This window comes from Lipophrys pholis, assembly GCF_963383615.2.
Source record: "Lipophrys pholis genome assembly, chromosome: 19".
NCBI classification, from domain to species: Eukaryota; Metazoa; Chordata; class Actinopteri; order Blenniiformes; family Blenniidae; genus Lipophrys; species Lipophrys pholis.
Window position 1 is genome coordinate 11,086,158 of NC_137647.1, and position 22,680 is coordinate 11,108,837.

Below are 22,680 nucleotides of genomic sequence, written 5' to 3' on the forward strand. Positions count from 1 at the left end.
TAGAAATCATTCCCAATGTGTCTGATACACAGGAATAGACCCTTCAAGGGCTCTGAGCATGGTGGCATTTATTGACGGTGTGTCATAAACTAGTGAGAATACTACAGAAGTACTCTGAACCTTCCCTGCACATCATACAGCTCTGTCACTTTTTTTTTTTTTTCATTTGAAACTAAAAGCCACCAATGTCAATTTGAAAGCCCTCCAGTGTTTTAGACACGGTGCAGCCATATGTTGACCTAGTCTTGTTTTCATGAAAGATTCATTCAGGCAAATTAGCCTAATGTATGAGACCCAAATTCACTCCAGTTACATAACTACGGTTCTTTTATCCCACCAAATTTCTGCAGCTGATGGAGGCAGATGAAGGTGATTATGTAACACTCTGAGATCCGCACACTTAGAAATTGGACATGTCCTGATGTTTTGCATGCATGCACGCACTCACAGACACACACACAAAAAGTTAAGACTGTTCACAAACACAGACATGTGGGAAGACATTAAAACAAAAGTGTGCGCTCTGAAAACATCCGTAAACAACTGTAAGATCGCAAGAGAGTTTCAGATGACTGTGCAGCACAATTAGCTCTTCATTCTCTTCTGAATAATTGAATCCTCAGAAGTTAAGAAGCTCTGGCCAGGGGTTTGCTTTGTTGTTTCTAGAAAAACAATTAGATGGGGGGGGGGCGAGAGAGAGAGAGAGAGAGCGAGAGCGAGAGCGAGAGAGAGAGTGTGTGTGTGTGTGTGTGTTGGGGGGTTATGCCTGTCAGAGTTAAAACACTTCTTTGTAGATAATGAAAAAGAAATATTAGAATAAAGACATTCACTCAAAGTGGTTGCTTCATTCTTATATAACATATGTAACCAACAAACGTGCCTGCGTGCGCACATACACACACACCAAGCACTCACTATCAAACATTAGGAAAAAAAAATACCATGTGTTTGCATGAACAACAAACATTGAGACAGAAAATAATTGCATTTAGTTTTCATCTGTTTTGCCCTTTGCATTGCTGCACAGTTGTTAGTGTTTTGCTCGACAGAACAGGCAGCCAGACTGAATTCATAAAAATTAACATAAAAGAAGCTCTTATACACCATACATTGAAGGAGGGAAGACATCATGGGAGTGGAATGAAACCAAAAGAGCACACAAGAAATAAATTATATCTCAGTATGAAGGGTGGATGGATGGATGGATGGATGGATGGATGGATGGATGGAAGTCTTGTATTATGCTAATGGCGCTGTCCATGGTGCTGAATAGAAAAGCGTACGCCAGCTTTTTACTCCCCCTATTTTTTATTAATATTTCTTAATTGTTGACTGTAAATTGCTTGTTGGAAGGAATGGCGATCTGTCCAGGGTGTACCCCGAATTACTTATCTGAGGACTGCTCCTGCACCTCGTGAACCAATGATAGATATAGCAGTATAGAAGATGGATGGAGTTCAATTAAACCGATACAGTAAGGACAAAGTCTCCTCTATGGACAAGTTATGAGATTGTGAATTTTATGGATCAGTTACTAGTTGAAGTGCAGAATATTCCCTGAGGAAAGGAGTGATAATACCAGTCTCACATAAAAATGAAGGTCATGCTCTGAACACTACTGGTAATATTACTCTACGCCTGCTTCTTGTACAAATTGACAGCTGCTTGTTAGCTCAATTTCACTTCATCAGCTTACGATGACCATTTACTCTTTCAGCATTTTCACTTTGTTGTATACGGATTGCTTCTCCTCACAGCTCCGTCAAAGTTCCCTGCTCGTCCGAATAACAACACTGCCATCCTACTGATCCATATTGCGGTTGTGTCGAGGATTAGAGTCATTACTAAAGGCTGCTGTACATCTTGTTTTTGAAACCTCTTAGATACACGTTCATTCATTTTGCTACCTCTGTTTAATATAAATTTTAATCTAAGTATTTTCGTACATGTCCTGTAGTACTAAAGGAGCAGTGGTAGTGGGATTTGGTGGTGTTATAGTGGCAAGGAAGCACTGGCCATTTCCATTTAGTGTCACATTACCCATCCACTGTGTATGTCTATGTGTATGTGTATGTGTATGTGTATGTATATAATGGACCAGAGTGTTATGCAATGCATTACTCGGCAAAGTTCAATGCATTGAGTGTGCAAGCTTATCGCACAAATGATGGTGTCATTCCAGGATAACTTTGTATTCATATTGAGAGTACAGTGGGGCACAAATGGAAAAGGAAGGGTGAGTGATAAACATCAGCTTTGAAATCATTTCACTGAAATGGCTCCATCCAGAAAGCATGTAAATATGAGTCGCTACTGTTTCTGAAGATTTACATTTTAGCACTGAAGACAGTCAAGATTTCATAGAGAGATTTGAAGATTCACTGCACATTTAATGTAGTAACTCAGACAATATTCGTCTAAAATTATATTCTACAAATGAGAAATATGGCAGTGAGAGATATGCCAGTATTCCCATTGTGACAAAGAGTGAAGCCTATGTACAGGCTTTTTTATTTTTATCTGATTGAGAGCTGAAAAGGTACAGACTTTTCTGTTTTGTTTCGCTCCTTCGATTGTATGGCAACAGATAGAAAGCTGCACAACCTACAGCGAGAAAGGTGTGAGACAAGAGCGACAAAGGAAGGAGAATGAAGAGACCGGGAGGCGATAATTAAATGGGAATGGACATATAAGAAATTCATCAAGTAAGAGTGACTGGGAAAAGATGAAAAAGATGCAAAGAGTGAGAAGAGAGAAAGGAGGAAGACCGAGCTCGGCAGCATCTGCTCATCCTCGCATGGATGTGCTGCCTGCATGATTTAGGACAACATCACGTTACACTCCGCAACACCTCAAACAAATGTTCGCGTGCATTTATTTTTTTTCTCAGCGCACAAGGAAATGGAGGGATATTAATGAAGCAGGCCCATATGTCACACATGCACACACACACACACCAAACTGAAAGCTTTAGCATGCAAAGAGCATGCAGTTAGCCAACACGCTCTGGCAGAAGGTGCACATTCTTCACATTTGGAAGAGGAAGGAGCTCATTTGTTTTCATATCTGCACACTACAGTATACACTACAACGTCATTGTGGATGATTATCTAAGTAATGATAATTCATTTCGAGAACTTAACCCAATGCAAAGTGAAATAACCAAAGAGAAATCTGTAAAAAGTTTGCCCAACACAACAACCCAGAAACGCATTAATTGTTGTCAGCAAATATAAAGACCTTGTGGTCTCCAATAGTACTTAATGACATTGGCCGTCGGGTTGGCGTAACATGCACTTTGCTGCAGAATAAATCTTGAGCCAAACAGATTCTTCTTTGATGCAACGCCTGATGTCAACTTTGTTTCAGGCACGCCTAAAACTTTTGCACAGCCATGTGCTTGTAAGTCTGCTTTTTAGGTACAAATCTAGATTTTCTACCCTTGGGAAGAGAAAGGTCAGCTGCAACCACTCAAAAACAACGAAGCTGTTGAAACATTTCCTTTGAAATCAAACCAGCGAATCAAAAATAAGTTCAACTCCCGGTTTTTCCAGCCCTTTCAGACAAAGCAGACTAAATGCCCTGAAAGAACACATGATTTGGTAGCTTCTGCTCCAATAGGTTAATCTGCACAATGCCCAACATGCGGGCCACTTTCCCCTCAACAGCTGGTGCATCACTGTGAAATTATGTTTTCTTTCTTTTCTGATCGGTATATAAATGTATTTTAGGGTCGATTGTTTCACTACCATGTATGTGCTTCTCTTTTCTTCCACTGTAAGCTGCTGAGGCACCGTACTATTGTGGAAACATCAGAAGCACAGCCCACTGGGGTTCTCCCTTGAACAGTGCATAACATGAACACCAACAATAGGAACATTGAAGTGACTCAAAAGCATCAGTTTCTCCATCACCTACAGATTTGCGAAGATCTGTACTTATGTTTAAACTGTATTGTTTTGCTTTGTTTTGGGGGGATTTTATTTTGAGGAGGGCATGTGGTTAACAATGTATTAATCTGGAGAACATTTCATAAATTCACAATTTTTTCACATAATTTTAATCCATTTGTTATTCCACTTCATCCAATTCAAACCATCCACTGAGAATAACTGCAGAAATATGTCAAACTAATAGGCAAGTCTGACATGTGATGCAGAATCTTTAAAAGATGAACAGATTTGAACTGTTAATATAAAAAGAACAACCAATAATTGCAGTTTGAAAAGGTCACTCTGTGACCAGTCACCACAGATACACAATGGTGATGGTTCAGTTAATCTACACAAAGAGAAAATCAACTAAACAAACTCAAACAGTTTTTCAAAAAAGCTAGAATTGGATCTGAAAATGACATCAATCCTGCAGAAATGTCTGGACTTAACTGAATGTTACACTCATTTAAAGTCAAAACACAAGATATTCTATAATTATTAATGTTCATTTTGTCATTCCAAGTTATTCCAGTTCTTATTTTTTGAATTTCATAAAGAAGTTGTTTATTTTCTTTGAACTCGATGCGAGAATTAATGCAACCCCCTTTATAAATTTCAAAAGGTGAAACAACAAGTTGTATTTTGCGGTGCGCTCTATGCATTAAACAACACAGGCCTCTTTCTTCCCCTTTGCCACTCCCACCTCCTTGCATCCATCCTCCTTTCTTCCTCTCTCCATCCCTCTCTTCTCCTCTCACTGTGTGTGTGACAGTAGTCATGTCAGAGTAAGGCTGGCTGAAGCCCTTGCAGCAGTCAGCCTCTTTGATGTAGAGCCCTGCTGAATTAGGCCATCACCCAGCGGTGCTCTGCTGCCTGCCTGCCTGCCTGCCTGCACACTCACTAACACACTCGTTACACACACGCGTGCACACAAACACAAACAAGGTACGCCTGCGAGAGCACAAACACAAACCAAAACAAATGCATGCTGGCAGGGGAAGCACGCTCATGCAAAATAAACCTCACATGCCGCCGCCGCCGCTCGCAGGAGTGGTGGACGCACGCACAATACTTTTAAATAATATGCACTGAAACACGTGCACAATTAACCCCCCCCCCCCCCCCCCCCCCACCCCACCCCCACCCCCACTGTGTGTGTGTCTCTCTCCACACTGCATTCATGTACTGTAAGCCCTCATTTTCTTCTCTGCTCCTCTTTAATAAACATAAATTTGAATTCTTATGAGCGATTCTCCTCTGAGGCCTCCATACTATGGTACATCAAAAACAGGCACACGCTCATGAACACACATGCGGGGGGGAAATGTAGGACATTCAGAGAGAATTTATTCAAGAATACAGAATACAGAGATGAAATTATTCCTTTTCAATCTCCTCCTCACACTTTTGTAAGGCAGCTTGAGTAGTTCCAAAGTGACTATATGACTGGAAGCCTCCTGAATAAGACATAGGAACAGGCTGGTGGCCTGACAGTTTATTAAATCAACATGATGTCTTAAATTGGGAATATATATACACAGAGTCTGTAAGACAAAAAGTGTATTTTGTTTAAAAAAGACGATCTTCAATCTCTTGTCTTTAAAGCAAGTTTATACTTTCAAAGTATAGTGAAAACACCAAAATGTAATTTTTTCAGTTTTTCCTTTCTGCTCATCAGGCTTTCTGAAAAAAACTCATAATATACCAGCTGCAATGTTGTGCATGCTATTGAAACTGAGCCTGATTAGAGTTCCCAATTACCGATTGAAAAGGTAATAGAGGGATTATCTAATGTGATGCACAAGTTGCTTTTTCTGTTTGGAGAAAAAAAAAACTTTAATCGAGTTGAAATGAAAAGTGGAAGAAACTGAGAAAAAGATGCCCACCTGAAAAACATTTAAATAGATTAAAATCTTAAACTGAAAGACTTACTTAAAGTGCAATTTGATTGTGTTATTTCAAATTCAGTGCAGTGGTGGTGAAATACTGAAAATAGTGTCAATATCAGAATGACAGAGATATCATGATGTTTTTTATTCTGCCGGATTCATTGTTTCCATCCTTGACTGTTGTTGTCTCAGCTCACATGATTACCTCTTGATTACCAACATTCGCTTTGATTAAAAAAGGAAATAGACAATAATTAGAGGTAGAAAAAACAACAACAACAATATAGAAACGAAGCCATTCCCTCCACGTCTTCACAGTTCAATATACCTTATTTTCTCAACAGGACAATTTCAGCAGGTTGTTTAAAACTCATTAAACAGAACAAGGACAGGACTGGTGAGCACATGTCTGCATGTTCTGCTATAATGGCAAAACAAACTCTCTCGCTCTCCCTCCCTCCCTTCGCTCAGCCGATAACCCCGTGGTCTAACTGGAGACCAGCCAGGGATCTCTCCATCAATTAGCTGACAACACCCCCCCACCCCCACCCACCCACCATCCTTCCCTGCCTTAAACTCTCTCAGTCTTTCTGTGCTTCTCTCCATTCCTCCCTCCATGCTCATCTCATTATTTCCACTTTCGTTGGCGCACCACTAGAGCGCTCGCGAATATGGAATCTGAATGTAGGGCAATTTTCAGAGCTAAAGCTTCAAATCTCCCAAATTCCTGGAGCTCAGGTTTACGGGATATTCAAGTCAGGTCTTATTTGCTTGTTTTTATGTGTTTGGATGAACGAATAAAGTTCAAGCAGCTTTAGATTTCTACTCTGGATTGTTGGTCGATGAATGAGTGATTAGAGCAGGTAGGTATGACTGGATTGCACAATGTTCTAACTCAAAACACACAGACACAAAGCTCTGCACTTGTAAAAAAAAAAAATAAATAAATAAAATTGCAACCCAGAGTTAGCCCTTCCTGCACCCCATGCTGCACACAGTGTGTCATTACTGCATATCAATTGCATGGAGAAGTGAATATCTATTTCTAATTTAATCAGTCAGCCCTGGTGTCACTTTCCTCGCTCTCTGGTTTTCTCCCTGCCTCGCCAACTCGCTCCGCCTTGTGCTTCCCCCACTTTGCTTGATTCTCACTGATGCGTCTCGGTTATCGTGAGTTTGGCGGACGCGGGTGTTTGTTTACCGCACTCTATCCCCCGTGGGAGACCGTTTTAGCTAAGTTTTAAACTTCTGCAGAGACGACGCTTTGGAGACGAGCGAAGTAATCCCTTCCATGACTTTGTTTCTTGGGAGGGCTTAAAGAGCCTTAAGGTTAAAGAGGAGGTTTGTGTGAATATTTTCAAAGATTCCGTCGTGATTCTCACTGGAGACGAGAACCGGCGACAGGATCTTGGGTGGCCAAGGATAATTTGATAAGCAATGAATCCTCCGATCTGACAGACTGCAGTTAATGCTGCTTCTGATAGAGTGTCAGATCACAAAGTGCATCAGAGTTTGTTGCCTAAGGAGCAACAAACGGCGCCGACACCGTCTTCACGTTATGTCTGATCGGTGTGGGGTGCTGCCAACGACATACGAGTGCATACGAATGCAGCCCTCAATCACAAACTATTGACATTGCAGTGAACAGGATGTCCTTCAGCCAGAGTGATGATGCTCCTCACAAATCCATATTCCTAGTTCATAAACAGTCTCAAAAGAAACAAAATCCCTCAACAGAAAAAAAAATAAATACCAAAAATAAATTGCGTCAAGTGGGAGTTGTGGGGGTGGGACGAGTGTATTAGCTGAGGGGCTTATTTTATTGGTTTGTTGTACACCGGCATGCTGTGATTGGGAATTACCCGTCAGTTGGCAGCCAGACTGCTGTGACTAAGCCAGTGATTCTGAAGCATGAATGAAAGTGTGACAAATGATGTGCTTATCTCTATATCAGTTGTTTTTTTTGTTTTTTCCGTAGCGGTAAACAAATCTGTCATCGTGTTTCAAAGGTGTGCATGTGTGTGTGTGTGTGTGTGTGTGTGTGTGTGTGTGTGTGTGTGTGTGTGTGTGTGTGTGTGTGTGTGTGTGTGTGTGTGTGTGTGTGTGTGTGTGTGTGTGTGTACTCAATCTGCAGCCAGTGTTGATCAGTGTTTTTCGCTGTTCTACATGCACAAGGTTTATGAAAATATTTGTTATTGTAAGCAGAATAATTACTGAATGAGGGCCAATACCACTGTGCAAATAGTTGCAGCTAATCACATATCCAATCTTGACATAAGACTCACTTGTATTAATATGTCAGAGGTGTGCAAATTTGAGTGTTGTGTGGCCACATCGCAGTCATGATTATGCAAATAACTATTTCTCTTCCTGACTTTTCAGATTCACCGTTTAATATTTTGTTTTTCTGTGTGTTTTTTGCCTCCTTCTCTCACCCTTAGATCATAATCATTTGAACAATGCAGCTTTATCTCCCCTGGGTCCGGCCATGGCCTTGTCTCACCCTCATAACAACCTGGGAATTGGTTTCAACAAGTACACTTCGCTCAAGGCTGTGGGTGAGTAGGATTGCAAAGGAACACTTAAGAAAACACACCGACGCTGACTACATGGATGCACACTTGCTAATGTGAAATAACTATCTTGGGGGTTTACCTAAGCTTGAGCCGTGCGAGTCTCGCAGTTCCATGAACCGTGAGGTTTGTTGATTTGGCTTTTTTCTTGTCTTGTAAGGCCACTATTTGGTTTAAGGCCAGACCATGACACACTTGTCATCATTAAATGCTCTACTGCACCTGAGCTAGAGGGAAGCCTATAATAAGCACATAACTTTGTGCAACGAAAAGCATTATTTCACTACAACAAACTGTAAACAACTGGCAATATGGAAACAGCTTGTTTTTAATGTCTTAAGCCGATATTTTTTGAGGCCAGTGCATATTCATCGGGGCAGTCAACCAGCACCTTGGAGAGCTCCAAGGTGCACAGAGGGAGAGGAACAACCGATGAAACCTTTACTTACTGTATAATCATGTTGAAGAAATACCTGGTGCAGCTGCACCGACTGATTTGAATTGTTCCTTACCAGTGTTTTAAACGATCTACTCCATAAGAAGGTTTTGAGTGAAAGTCAGCTCAAATTAATTACATTTTAAGTGGGGTTTTTTTCCTCTTTCTTTCAATCCAAGCTACTATGTCAAGGTCTCTTAGATCATAAACAACATATGTAACAACCAATACCGTGATCATTTTGGCCATTCTGAATCTAATAAAGCTAAGAACACAACAATATATAGTAATAAAATTGTTAAAGATCTTTTACAACCATGATTGAGAGAGAGAGTTGGAGAGTATGTATCATCAATAAATGAATAGGTAAATTATACGATCCACTATACCAATTTTAAATAAACAAATTTTACAAAACCCGTGAAAAAAAAAATTCCAAGGAAAGCAGGCTATTTATACATTACTACATTATTGGTTGCAGTTCTTACATTTTGAAAGGTTTTTATTAATGCTTCTTCAATCATGTAAAAATGTAATGCAGTCACTGGTTATTACATAATGGGCATAAATGATGTTATTGCTTGTGAGAAGTGTAACTGTGCTCAGACCTTAGGCTCCACAGACCTTTAAATAAAAGTTTTCTGCAGAAAAACCACTAATGCGCCTTTAATAAATTACTTAAATTGATAGTTTCTCAAAAGATCTGACATGAGCCAATGCATCAATCCAGTTGCAGGGCCATAAAAGTATTTAAAAAAAAAAAAAGAAAAAAGCACCAGAACAATATATACACATGTGGATACTATGTGAATAATAATAATGTAGTTACAAGAAGGTGCTTAATCTGACTTACCAGATATGAGTAAGTAAGGCCACATTTGTTGGAAAGCAGCTGAACAAGAGCAAGTCCCCATTTAAAATAATGCATTTTTAATTAGTTGACTCTCATCCAGACATGTCGATCCAAGATTCATGCCCGAGTGCTACGGCCGACTCCAGATTTTCATATTGCATTTCATCATGGCAGTCGTGATGTAAATATTATGACTAAGTTAGCCCACTCACAGGAAAAACCGCCTGCCGCTCTCGTCTCAACAATCTCACATTTCCAAATAGGTTTGTTCCACCAGTGTCAAACTACATCCTGCTGTAGGCATATAGTGTTTTAACACAGTGGTGGAACAGTTAAGTATGAATGGAATAAACGTCCTGTTAAATTGAGTTAGGAGGCACAAACTCTTCTCATCTGGACATCATGGTGTCAAGCAGCACCAAGCCAATTAGATTGTATTCACTCTCCTTAGTAAAATACTACAAACTATTTTGAAAGCTCCCAGGAGTTGTGCGGCAATTCCATTACAAAATGTTGAAAAGACCGCAAGGTTTGTTTTGGTTCTATCATTAATAAACAAGTAACGCGTAACTGCAACACTGAAATATAAATTCAATTTGAGCCAAACCCTGAAGACACTGATGCACATTAAACTAAAAATAAATACATACAATGGTACAACCGTTAATAACTTATTTTCCACTTTATTCCAAATCTCAAGATAAAGTAAATGGTGCCCCATTGAGGGTGTTGAATGTGTTTGTGCATCAAAACTAAACATCTCAAATCATATTCTGGTTTAAAACGGAGTTTGAGCTTTGTTACATATATTATGAGACAAGTATGATATAGCAGTAGGCAGGTAAGCTATAAAGAAGTTGTGTTAATCATTGGCTGGGACATAAAGAGCTCTCTTCTAGGCCAGCATTTTCAGTTCCTCCTGATATTATGACATCGACCACAAGTGATTTTTCTTTTTTTTTATAAATATACTTTAAACACCATATCACATTATTTTCTGTGAGAACGGGCAGCCGAGAGTGACAAAAGTGCAACACGAGCTCTCAAAAGCTGGATTTGTGCTGGAGTGAACATTACCAATGTTGCAGCCTTACAAACATTACACAACAAACTGCGCGCTGTTCATTATGGGTGACTTCCACTGCCATTATGCTGACAGTTATTGACAGCCGGCCTCTTATTAAACAGACATTTTAACTCTGATGTGGGAGGAAAAAAGAAGGATCCTGGCATCAAACCAGTGCTGGTGATGACATAACGTGCCCGCGAATGTTATCTCAAATGTTCACAATAGAAAGACAAATCTATAAAGTGCGCACCCACACGAACACGGGCACAATGAGTGAGTGGTTGGTGAGTGACAGTCATGCGGCGAGCACCGGGGTGAAGCTGCTAGTTCAAGCCTCGGGCCTGCCCTCTAAAAATACTCAAATGAACACGGTGTCGACACACAAATACACACAGCGTGTACTCCTTTGCGATGCAGAGGCACACTTAAGGGTCAGCAGCGTAAACATGTGTATGCAAAATCTGAACACACACACACACACACACACACACACACACACACACACACACACACACACACACACACACACACACACACACACACACACACACACACACACACACACACACACACACACACACACAGCTGATCATTGCAGACAGATAAGGACATGGTGACAAAGATGAGGAACGACAGCTTGACACATGTACATGCACTGTTCAATGACACAATATGCAAAGCTAAAGAGTATCAGACACAGGAACTACAGAGCCTCAGACATCTAAGATTTGAAGGACAGAGTTCTGATCTGTTGACCAGCTACTATTGTGAAAGCGACAGGAATAATGCTTTAAAAAAAAAAAAAGGCATTAGCTTAAATCTAATGCGAATATGCAGATTTGAATTTAAAACAGGATTTTTCCCTTTCAAACGTCTGAATACTGAAAAAATAAAGGTGATTAACAAGCAGAGTGATATCTCATGTAGTGTTGCAGGGATGCAGGAGTGTGATGTCATCGTTTTTCATGTTGGCTAAGAATAAATGTAAATTGTATACGGTATTAAGAAAATACCGTATACAATTTTGAAATGGACACGACAAATCATCTCAATTGAGGACGTTTTTATACAAATAAGAATAGAATAGCGGCTGTATCATGGTGAAATAGCTCGCCCTTGTGTGGACCCCTCTGCATGTACTTTGTTTTTCTCCTACTAAAAGCATGCATTCAAGGCTAATTGGCAACTCTAAATTGTCTGTAGGTTTGAAAAAGGGTCCCTCTGTATTTTCCCTGTGATGGACTCGTGCAAGATGCACGCCGTCTTCGCCGTAGCCAGCTGGGATCGGCCCCAGCCGCCTGCGAGCCCAAGTTGGACAAAGCGGTATGAAAGAGGGATCGATGAGAAAGACTAGAATAGGAATGCAGTTAAGACAGTAGGCAGGGGGAAAACAAAGGGCAGCAATTTGTGGTGTGTGCTGAAAGTGAGTGAGTCGAGGAGTGAAGAGACGAGCTCATCTCATTATTCTGCTCAGCGACTGAGAAACAAAGGCCGTTTGCAGCAGCAGCAGCCGCCGCCGCAGCAAACCCCCAACCACTCAACAATGAGCCCCAGCCACATTTCACTGAAAAATACTTCAAAGTAACAAATCCCTCACACATTGAGGTGCAATATGCTCCTCTTTCTCTTTTTTTCCTTTCCCTCTCTCGCAGTCTAGGTATTGAGCTCAGCCTCTGTTTGATGACGACTCTTTGTGCCCGTCTGTTTGGGATCTGCTCTCTTTTTGTCTCGCACACAGTACAGTTGTGGTGCGTCATGCTTGCTGCCGTCAGTGACGCTGATCGCCCTCCAACATGTCCCACATGCTCCTAATGAAGCGCCACACAGCAAAGACACCAACCTATGACCTCCATCATTGTTGCACGGTGCTCATCCGACGGATGAATCCGGGGAAGGATAATTTGCTGTGAAAGACCGACGTAGTGCGCCATATTTTCATTATTACATACATCGTGTAAGAACATTTAGAAACAATTTTGTTGAGCTCCCCTCTCTATTTCGTTTCTCTCCACACCGTAGATTTGATGGAAAATTGAATGGGAGGAGACAGTTTGGGAAATGTGTTTGTCTTGTTTCCCCACTGTCTCGAGAGATTCTCACATCTTTCAGTAAATACAGCTTAGCTCAGCTTTGGAGCAGTTGGTTGGTGGATTGTGTTTCTTCTATAGCCAGGCAAACAGTTTGCCCCCCGGTTTCACGTTTTATGCTAAGCTTAAACATGGCAGAGGTATCAGTAATTATATTCCACTCTCAACCGGAAAATTATTAAGCCTAATTCATTGCTCCATTTTTTTTTTTTTTTTTTTTTACACCTATGTTGTTTCCCTTGAAGAAAACCATTTGACACTCAAACCAACTCTCTTTTCGCACATGCTTATCAGTTCTCTCGCTGAGCAGTAAACAAGCCACTGGGTACGGGGATCCTTCCTGCGTGCACAAAGTCATGGGTAGGACACACAACACTTTGGATGGGGCAGGAGTTGAGCGAGAGCCAGGTGAAGCAGCAGGCCGCTGGACCGAGCTGCGCCAAAGTCTTTAATAATGGAATAATACTTAACAGCACTGCAATGCATAAGTGTGCCTGAAGTCCTCCTTACAGACAAGGTGAAATATACAGAAAGAAGCAGGGGGGGGGGGGGGGGGGGGGGGGTGAAGGTGCAGTAGAGGTGACAGGGGTCTTGTGCCAGGTGTGACAGCAGGACTCTGGCCCGAACAGTACTGATTAATCTTATTAAAGCATTGCAGAGGCAGTCAGAAAAAAAAATACAAACATGGTCAAAGTTAGCAGTGTTAGGATAACACATCACGAATGACTGTATAATTTTAAGCCGTAACTCGCTGTTATTATTTTGAAATTAATAAAGCTGCTGTGAGCTTGTCACTCCTGCCGAGGATGAAGACAGCTGTGGCGAGATCGGTCTTGCTGTGCCGCTGTCTAAGTAAGCTGAGCAAGCTCTTTTTTTTTTTTTTTTTTTAACTCAAAAGTACTTGTGATGTCTTTGCAAGTCTAAATAACACTTAGCTCACCTTATAAAGAGCTGCCTACTTCCATCTGCTGGGTTTATATCAGATTCTTGCTTCTTCTTGTTATGATTATTTCAAAAAATCTATTTATTTTAAGATAGATGAATTAGTCTAGTGCAATGATCAGCAAAGTGTGGTATGGTATATAAGTTCCCTCTAGTAGTACGTGGAGCCAAGCCTATTTTTTTTCAACACTATTATTACTGCTCGTCTCCATCAGGACTGTCATTGCTTAGTCAAGTTTCAATAATTTGTTCTGACACGAGGTAAAAAGCTCATGTTCGAGCTGTAATTACCTGTCCAGGATGTCTCTGTAGGCACTTCAGACAAGTTGATGTAACTTGCCTTGTGACTCATCAGAGAAACTCTTAGAATTCGCTACCATGTTGACCTGTTGCCCGACTGACCGATCACTGGAGGAAGCCAATGGCGAACACATCCAAATGAATTACAGGTTCAAAAGAGTGAACACGCCCGTGGGAGAGTTCTTTGAGTTTTATAAAGTCGATCCGGAGTTGGATAACACGTTAGTCCGCTAAAAACGCCAAGCAAATGTACCTGCCGCCTAAATTCCCCTGAAGATTTTGCGTTAACGGGGAACATCTTACAGAACGGTCTCTGATGCGTCTTTCCAGTTAAAGGAATCGTCCGTAATGGGTTAGTCCTTCCCCGCGATCAGCAGCGTCACACACACACGAGTGAGCAGCGTTGCACCACCCAACATGTTGTTACAAAAAACTATTTATTCACAAGGCCTATATTGATAACAAGCCTTGATAGATGTTTCTTGTTGTATGAAAATGTCTGAGAAACAAAACAGGCATTGGTTTTACTTTTACTGGCAGATTGTATGATGCGATCAATTTTGGTATCGTCACTTGGTTTCAGTTGATATAATAATAATATCGTTATTGGGGATGATAATGTTCATATTAGGACCAAACTTGGCTCTTTTTTTTTTTTTAAACTGTCCATACTTAATCGGGTAAACTATACTATGTTCAGGTTCTTCATAGTTGTGCTATTTGAAAAGCCATTGTTCCACTTTTTTTTTTTCTTTCTAGAAAACAGAAACAGGTAGGAAAGCCTTTCCCTTCAAATTTGTAGACCTAAAGAATGTAATTAATCACTTTGTTTTGTTTTATTTTATTATTTTTAGGGGAACAACTGCAGAAATAAGCACTTGCGCACTGTGGGATGCTAAAAAAAAAAGAGGCTCAACATGAAATTAAACTTAAGGCTGCTTCACCATGTGATTGCTAAAATTTTAAGTACATGCTCGAGGACACCTGAGGACAGACGGTTTGGTTTTTGTTTCAAGATTTTTTTTTTTTTTTTAAGCGAAATGAAGTGGTGCAATCTCAAAACGAGGCTTTGAAGATAAATCAACTTGTCTGGTTCAAAGTTTTTCTTCATGGTTTGCAGTTCAGGATAGAATTCCTTTACAGTCACTGATCAGTGGAAAACCTGTGGAGACTAACGAGGAAAAGAACTGAGAGAAGCCGTATCATTTTTTTTTTTTTTTTCATTTTTATGAGGCTGGAAACCTTGTAGATTGTAGAGAAATTTACACTTGGAATTTTACAGTTTGTGCGCGCTGAGACGTAATGCCAGACGGAGGATGTTTATAAAATATGTTTATAGTACTTGGATTTTTTTGCACGTCAAAATGACAGGATAACTTAGATTTGTCTGTATTTAACAGTCATTTACATTTTAGCATCAGAACTGAAATGGCTGACACCTGTGATGTAGAGTTTTATCCTGCGGTCCGAAGACATGAAAACTAATTTAACGGCCCTAGGTAAAAATGTGTGTCTGAATGATTGCCTGTCTCTCTCTGTGGCTCTGTGATGGTCTGACCAACAAGGTCCAGGATGCGACGGTTTTATTTGTTGCTTTTGGCTTCATCGGAGGAGGTTCACCCAAAATGAGCACCCATGAAACTGCTCATCACAAAGAGGATATAGTAGAGAGATAAATGGACGAGTTTGGTGATAAAATATGTATTCATCATGAGGCATGCCGGTTTGGTACTGACACAGGAAAAAAAAATGTCTGCACCGAATCAATATTTGCAAGTTTAAGGACGTACGTCATCATGTGTATTGATTGCGGTTATTATGTTTGGAAAGAGGCTTGGAGATTGATTATGATGCTTTTCAGATTGAAGAGCCGTTCAGATACCCTCTCGTGGATAAACATGGATTAGTAAGCATAAACAGCAGCTTCAGTTAGGATTAATATTTTTTATGTCATGAATTTTTGTGTTTTATGTCCACTAGTAAAATAATGAAAGCATGGTAATGACCACTTTACAGAGCAGGCTCTCTCGGGCTAACAGCTCTGACACGACGAAATAGCTTTAAAAATAGATAATAAAAAAAAAAAACAACAGTATGTTGTCAAACTCCTTCCGCGGCTCCAGCTTATGCAGTTATAATGCTGTGGCCCAGATTAGGCCCACGGGCCTCGCTTCGGGCTGCCGCTCGATAGAGAGCAAAAGCTGATGTTGCTGAAGAGTATAAATTAAACGAAATAAGCAAATGGAAAAACGAGAGGGAGAAAATGAGCAGATGGAGAGTCTGTGAAATGGAGAGGACGGTGAGTAATACTGTCACCGAGGACCCGGCTGTCAGGTGCGCCTGCTGGCTACATGTGTGGAAACACTCAAATGGACAGCAACAGAAGTTGTTGTGAGAAGCAAGGCCGTGTTTAATTTATTGTTTCTGTGCCGTCCCAGATTTCTCCACTCCGTCCAGAGATCTGAATCCATTTTACTGTCAAATTCTGCTGTTGTAGTTTCGGCTGACGTGCACGTCACTCAGCTCAGAGATCGTGTGACGACAACCACATATAAGAATGAAAACACAAACATCAAACTAGTTCGGTAGAGGAATATTTCTGAGAATTACATAAGTTTCGTGGCTTCGGCAATACACATGATAGGAACCCGGCAGTACAACCAGGTCCAAAGCAGTCCAGCTCATTTCCAGAGCCAAAACTATTTGATACACTTTCTTTATCAGCTTGCTCCCATTCAGCGCATGAAGAATGGATGTAAATGAGCACCCTGTTCCAGGGTGCCTGCCTGGCACGTGCACACAGCTGCACACAAACATGCATATACATATACAAACGCACAAACGCATACAAATCACAAATGTGTATAAGCATACACAAACGCTACACCCTAATCCTCAGCATCCTCCCAAAGTTAAATGAATGCAAAGCTGCTATTGATTCCACCCCTTGAAATGAACATTGATACACTTCATCGCTTTCTATAGAAACTGTGTCATGCTCTCTTATTGTTTTTCTGAGGCCTGCATGACATACCAACTGAAGACTGAGCAACTTGGGTGAAAATAGTGTTATTTGATGTCGCACTGAGGAAAGAAAGAGCATGTTTGCATCCTTGGGCCAACATGGCGAACTATTCAAATGGGTGTGAATGACTCATCTTACTCTGTCTCTTACATCAACTGGCGAAGTGCCCTGGAGTTAAACAATATACATCTATAAGAAGCATGAATGTGAGACCTCCAGGTGTTTTGTTCAACAAATGTAAAAAAAAAAAAAAAGAAAAAAAAAAAGTCACAGCATCCATGTTTAAGAGACATTACCACATAAACATTTTAGCTACACCCAGTATGAGTATCACCACAAACATCCACATTCGTTGAGCTTGATTCACTTGAATTATACTCAATTAATCCTACAAGTGAAGATGAGACTATTGATAATATACAATCATTCTGTAGCTGTCAGAAAAATTAAGAACAGACACAAAAAACAACACTCCATGTTCTTATAGTATCAACAGAAGCAATGTGAAGCAACACTAAGACTGAATAAAAAAGCTTTAAAAAAAAAGAAATGTCCTCCACAAACATTTATCCCTAAATCTCTTCAGGAAAAAGGAACCAATAAAACGCGGCTAAGTAAACAAGGTTGTTAGTGTCTTTAGGGCAGAGTGTGGTGGTGCTGGTGGAGGAGGGGGGTGGGGGCCGTGGTGTTGACCAAACAGCAGAGTCGAGTTCCACTCAGGGTGCTTGCACTAATCTGACTCGACACGCTGGACCCATTCTATTTTTATTCCTTTACAAATCACCCGTTTTGTTCGACACCAGCTTGGGCTGCTTTTTCTCACATTTTGTTGTTTGCTTCTTTTTTCTTCTCTTTGTGTTCGTGACATTTGGTGGCTGACAGTTCAAACACCAATAAATATCAAACCCTTGTTGACAGGTTTTTTTCCTTTGTAATGTGTTTGAGTACTTTTCTTTGATGTTGTAGTACTCCACAGAGATACAATATCATTTCCACAAAGATATTTTTATTTATTGGGTGCCTACTGGGATTCGCTGTGGTATCCACTAAGACAACAATGGACTAAATTAAAACCTTATGGCACAACTTCAGCTGATCTCTACATAATTGTCTTTAAAATGGTGACAAGGCTTATTCCTGAAGTACTACTTATTGTCGGATTTATTTATTTTTAAATAAACACACAAATGTGGTTTCACACAAAGTGCTAACGGAATATCTCTCCTGCACATTGTCGTGCAGTTGAAGAGAAAAAGCAAAAACACAGACGATTCTGAATTTAAAAAAAAAACCTGTGTACTTATATTAATCAAAAATTAATGGAGAGAACCTGGAGAGAAACCGCAGGAGAAAATCCCTCAACACTGGAAATGCAGAAGTACTTCTGTTTATGCAGTTGTGCAACAGGATGGCACTTCCTTCATCTCAAACAACAAATGTTATTTTAGCTTGTCCTCAGTTTCCTTCACATTTTACTTGAACTAAAAGCAGCAGAATTCAACAAAGAAAGAGACTCTTTTGACTGCCTCCTCCATCTAGCCCAGACTGATTCATTAACAATCCTGATCATATGTAGATCCTGTTGCTTCATTGTCCATATTATTAAGTAATTCATAAACGTGTCTCTGTCTCACTCTTCTTTCTCATCATATAGATACGACTGCAAGAGATTACTACAAGAGCTACCCAATGATAGATTACACCCACCGCCAGTCTCCTCCCACGTTCCAGCCAATCAACTTCCATCCTAAAGACAAACCCTTCCTCCCACCGCCTGACATCCACGCGCCACTGGCCATCACCATCAATGCTTCCCAGATCCCCAAGCCTAAGATCTCCAAGACCAACACCCACCCGCTCACCTCCAGCTCAGCCTTCAAAGCATGGGACCCCAGCAAGAGCCACATCCAGCACCCGACTGCCACCCACATGGGCCTCGGGGGCCAGCAGCACCACCCAATCCAGCAGCAGCAGCACCAGCCACTGCATCAACAGAACAGCCGGCGCCAAGCGTACTCCAACAAGAGGCAGTTCAGCATCGAGACGCTGCCCGAGCTTTTCTCTCAGCCGCTGGGCTACGGCCATTCGCCGCACATGCACCCCAAGCACAAGGGACTGGCCACCAACAGCAAAACAGAGGTCACAGTGTGAATACAGAGATGAATGGTTTCAAAGACGGGAGAGGAAAAAGAAGAAGAAAAAAAAACAAGCCAGGTTGAAGGGAAATGTTCTGATATCTTTTATATCAACAGCTATATGGCACGAGGGGTCAAGCAAATATCGTATCTGGAATTTTTTAAGTCTGCATTTTACTCATCATTGTTACCATTGATAAAAATAATAATGATGCGAGTGAGACTCACATTTTTTTTTAAGAGCACCGCATCATAAACAGCAGCAGATACGCTGTGAAGGCGGTGGATTGGCAGGTGTTGGCTGCGTCTCTTTGAACCAGGCAGTTCTTTCTAAATAATTGAGTGGCCTCTCGGTGCGTTGGCAGAGCTCTCTCCTCCGTCTCCTCTCAACTCCTTTGCACCTTGATGGCGTTCTACACGGCTCTGTAGCACCACTCCACCGCACAAAAACGCTCAAAATCCCACAGTGAGACTTTATTTAGCACCGCAAACTAGCAAGACCCCGGAGACCATCTGGGAGGCTGGTAGAGAAACACTTTGGCTTCCCATCAGCAGAGACAATGCCATTGTGTTGTCAGCTCTCCTTTGCCCCCCCCGGCCCACCGAGGAGTGAGTTGTCAGCCGGGCAATTCACACCAGAGAGGAGGGCAGGGCAGTGGGGGAGGGTTCTATCTCATTCCAGAGGCAAATGAGATGAGGAGGACTTCAAGCACACACACACACACACACACACACACACACACACACACACACACACACACACACACACACACACACACACACACACACAAAAATTAGGACACAAGCAGACAAACATCGGTCTGCCCGCCGATTCTCAGAAACTGGAAAGCTGAAAAGGGAAGCTCTCTCTCTGGTATTTGCGGCGGCTTTTTGAACAGAAGATTTCTTGTCAGTCTCCTGTGTTACTGTGGATGTTTTAACCTCTAAAGGGAGTTCAGGTTGTGTCACAAAACAGAGGAAAGGGCGAAGAATCGATCTCCCCAGAAAGGTCAAGTAAAGTCACTGCACTTTCTGACTCGTGCACTGCATTCTACTTTGCTCCCTCTTAATGAAGTGGGAGCAAAGCTCTACAAGCAAATGGCTGCTGGCACTTAGAGAAAGAGCGATACAAGAGTCATGTCTGGGGTTTACATCAGTTCACTCATCAGGTGTTTTTTTTTTTTTTTTTTTTTTAAATGTCAGTAGTTGTGAGGCTAGTTGATGAATGATTGTTTTGATTTCAATGTTGCCATTGGTATGGGTAGCAGGGCGGAGCTTTACCTACTCTACAAAGACAAAGTTAGATTGATGGAAACGTGTAGTGGCTGCAGTAAATTATTGTAGAATAGCAAAAGATGAAAAATCATCATCAAAAAAAAAAAAAAAACATGGCGTAGGTTTGGGTGGAGGATGAAACTGAACAAAATCTTTAAGAATTCAGTGTCGTCTCATAAGACAGAGATCAAATAACGTAAGTGAACTAAAGTAAGCATGATGCAAGTAATATATTGGTTTGATAAACGCATGATGTCTTTCCAAACTTACCTGACAAACGATTGTATGAATTACAGACTATTGTTATCATGACATCGAGTAACAGATGTATGAATTTGAACTCAAAGCGTTCTCTTACACTAAATGTCTCAATTATTTTAGTGCCAAAACCTAAAACTGGGGGACCAGGTTATTAAAGATTTACTGTTCTCATGATAACAAAAGCCCTCCCTGTTGCCACTAATTGATAGGTTATTGATAATAGTCATCAGAGCTAATAGGTAAAGGTTGGCCCTTCTACCCTCAGTCTGTTGGACTGAAGCACTCTGCAAGTACAAGTTCAGGTAGTGCCATCCAAAGTGAGCGTTCCATGGACTGAGAGTATGATGAGGCTTCAGCACTTCCTTATTTACATGATGCATCTATTTAGCTTGCTTGGTAGAGACAAGAAAGTGATTCAGGAATGAGGTGGACTATTTCAAAGGTGGAGAAAGTTTGTTCCCTTTGCATGTGAGGATTTATCCAGAGTTACACGCTCTCACCGGGACGACCGTGAACTTTAACTAGCAGCTCTTTACCAGTTATTACCTTAAAAGCATAGATTCACTCATTAAAAACAAGAAAATGTGACGTGAGTGTTTAGAAAGACTTAAAGATCATCAACATATTTGGATATGATCGTTTCTTGCACGGACCCAATCTCCTTTCCTTTTTCGGATTCGGCCAGCTCCACATTTGTGATTTAATCCACATTTTATTGGAAGGCCATCGACCGTGTCGCATAAGTTCAGTCCTCTTAAGCATCTGGATTTATTTCCATTGCATTTCTATCCAAAGAAGACAGATGAAGTTAGTTTAGTCGTCTTCTCTGGCACAAATACAAGCTATGTGTGAGAACAAACCATCGAAAATAAAAATGTTTCTTACAATGGTTAATATAGTGCATATAGTGCAATAGTGCATGAGGTCAGTCAGTAAGCTCCACTGAAAAACGTTGGTTGACTTGAAGTCAGAATCAAAAATTATTGTTTGCATAAATCATCACATTAGTTTTGTTGCATTTCACATGAGTAATTGAGTAAAACTGCCGAGATTAATACTATTTAAAACCGGTTTCATTGCATTTAAATCTGATCGAAATCCGTCTGTGAGGGACATGTTTACATTTGTTAAGAAGTTTTTCGAAAGGTGATGAGAGTTTTCTAACGTAACGAGCGCAACGCCGGTTTTTCATGGCGTCAGTCTACCAATTCCGTTCTGCTTCCAGCCTTCACAATCCCTCCTCGTTACAGCGCATAGATTCACCTCCACAGTCCAACAGCCGGTCTGAGTCACTGATTGAATTCACCTTCATTTGTTATCATGAGGACACCAGCTATGCCGCAGTGCATATGCCTGGCACATGCTATAGCACATCAGACAGGTGGTGGAGCCTCATCAAACATCCACGTTTACCACAGTCGCACAGCATTTCGCACTTTTCCCTCTCCCTCCTCTGTTTTTAAGCCTCTCTTTCCCTCGCAAAAAAGCCTCCCACCACCATTTTCCCACCACCTGACTTTCCTCTGTGCAGCCATGCAAACCCACGGTTGAGCATGGGTACCGAGCCGTTCCCCGGTGTTCAGTAGCCAGCCAGCGCTCCAAGCTATTGACAGTCTCTTTGGGTCCTTTTAGCATGCGAATGTGTGGAAGAAGTACAGTTGAATGACAGAGCCAATTAAAAGGACGGAAAGCTCAAAATGGACTCGTTGCAGGATGACTCACGCATCTACAAAACAGTATTTGCAAAAACACTGGCTATGACATGAGTGACCAGATGCTTCGCGATATCTTACAATTTAAAAAAAAATGAAAGGATTTCATGTGAAGGAGGTCTGACTTTTTAAAAACATCAGTCATCCAACTTCCACAATTTGCATCTCAGAGCAATGAGCTGTCAATG

General features: G+C 41.1%; 1 protein-coding gene across 1 annotated transcript in view; it reads left to right on the plus strand.

The window, feature by feature from the left end:
- LOC308124510 (protein shisa-8-like) overlaps positions 1 to 19,294 on the plus strand; it is a 93,258-nt gene extending 73,964 nt beyond the window's left edge. Inside the window, exons 4-5 of the mRNA XM_080487539.1 lie at positions 8,266 to 8,382; positions 18,764 to 19,294. Of these exons, the coding sequence (XP_080343665.1) occupies positions 8,266 to 8,382; positions 18,764 to 19,260 (614 nt within the window). The 3' untranslated portion in view covers positions 19,261 to 19,294. The remainder of the gene's footprint in view (positions 1 to 8,265; positions 8,383 to 18,763) is intronic.
- Positions 19,295 to 22,680: the final 3,386 nt, after the last annotated feature.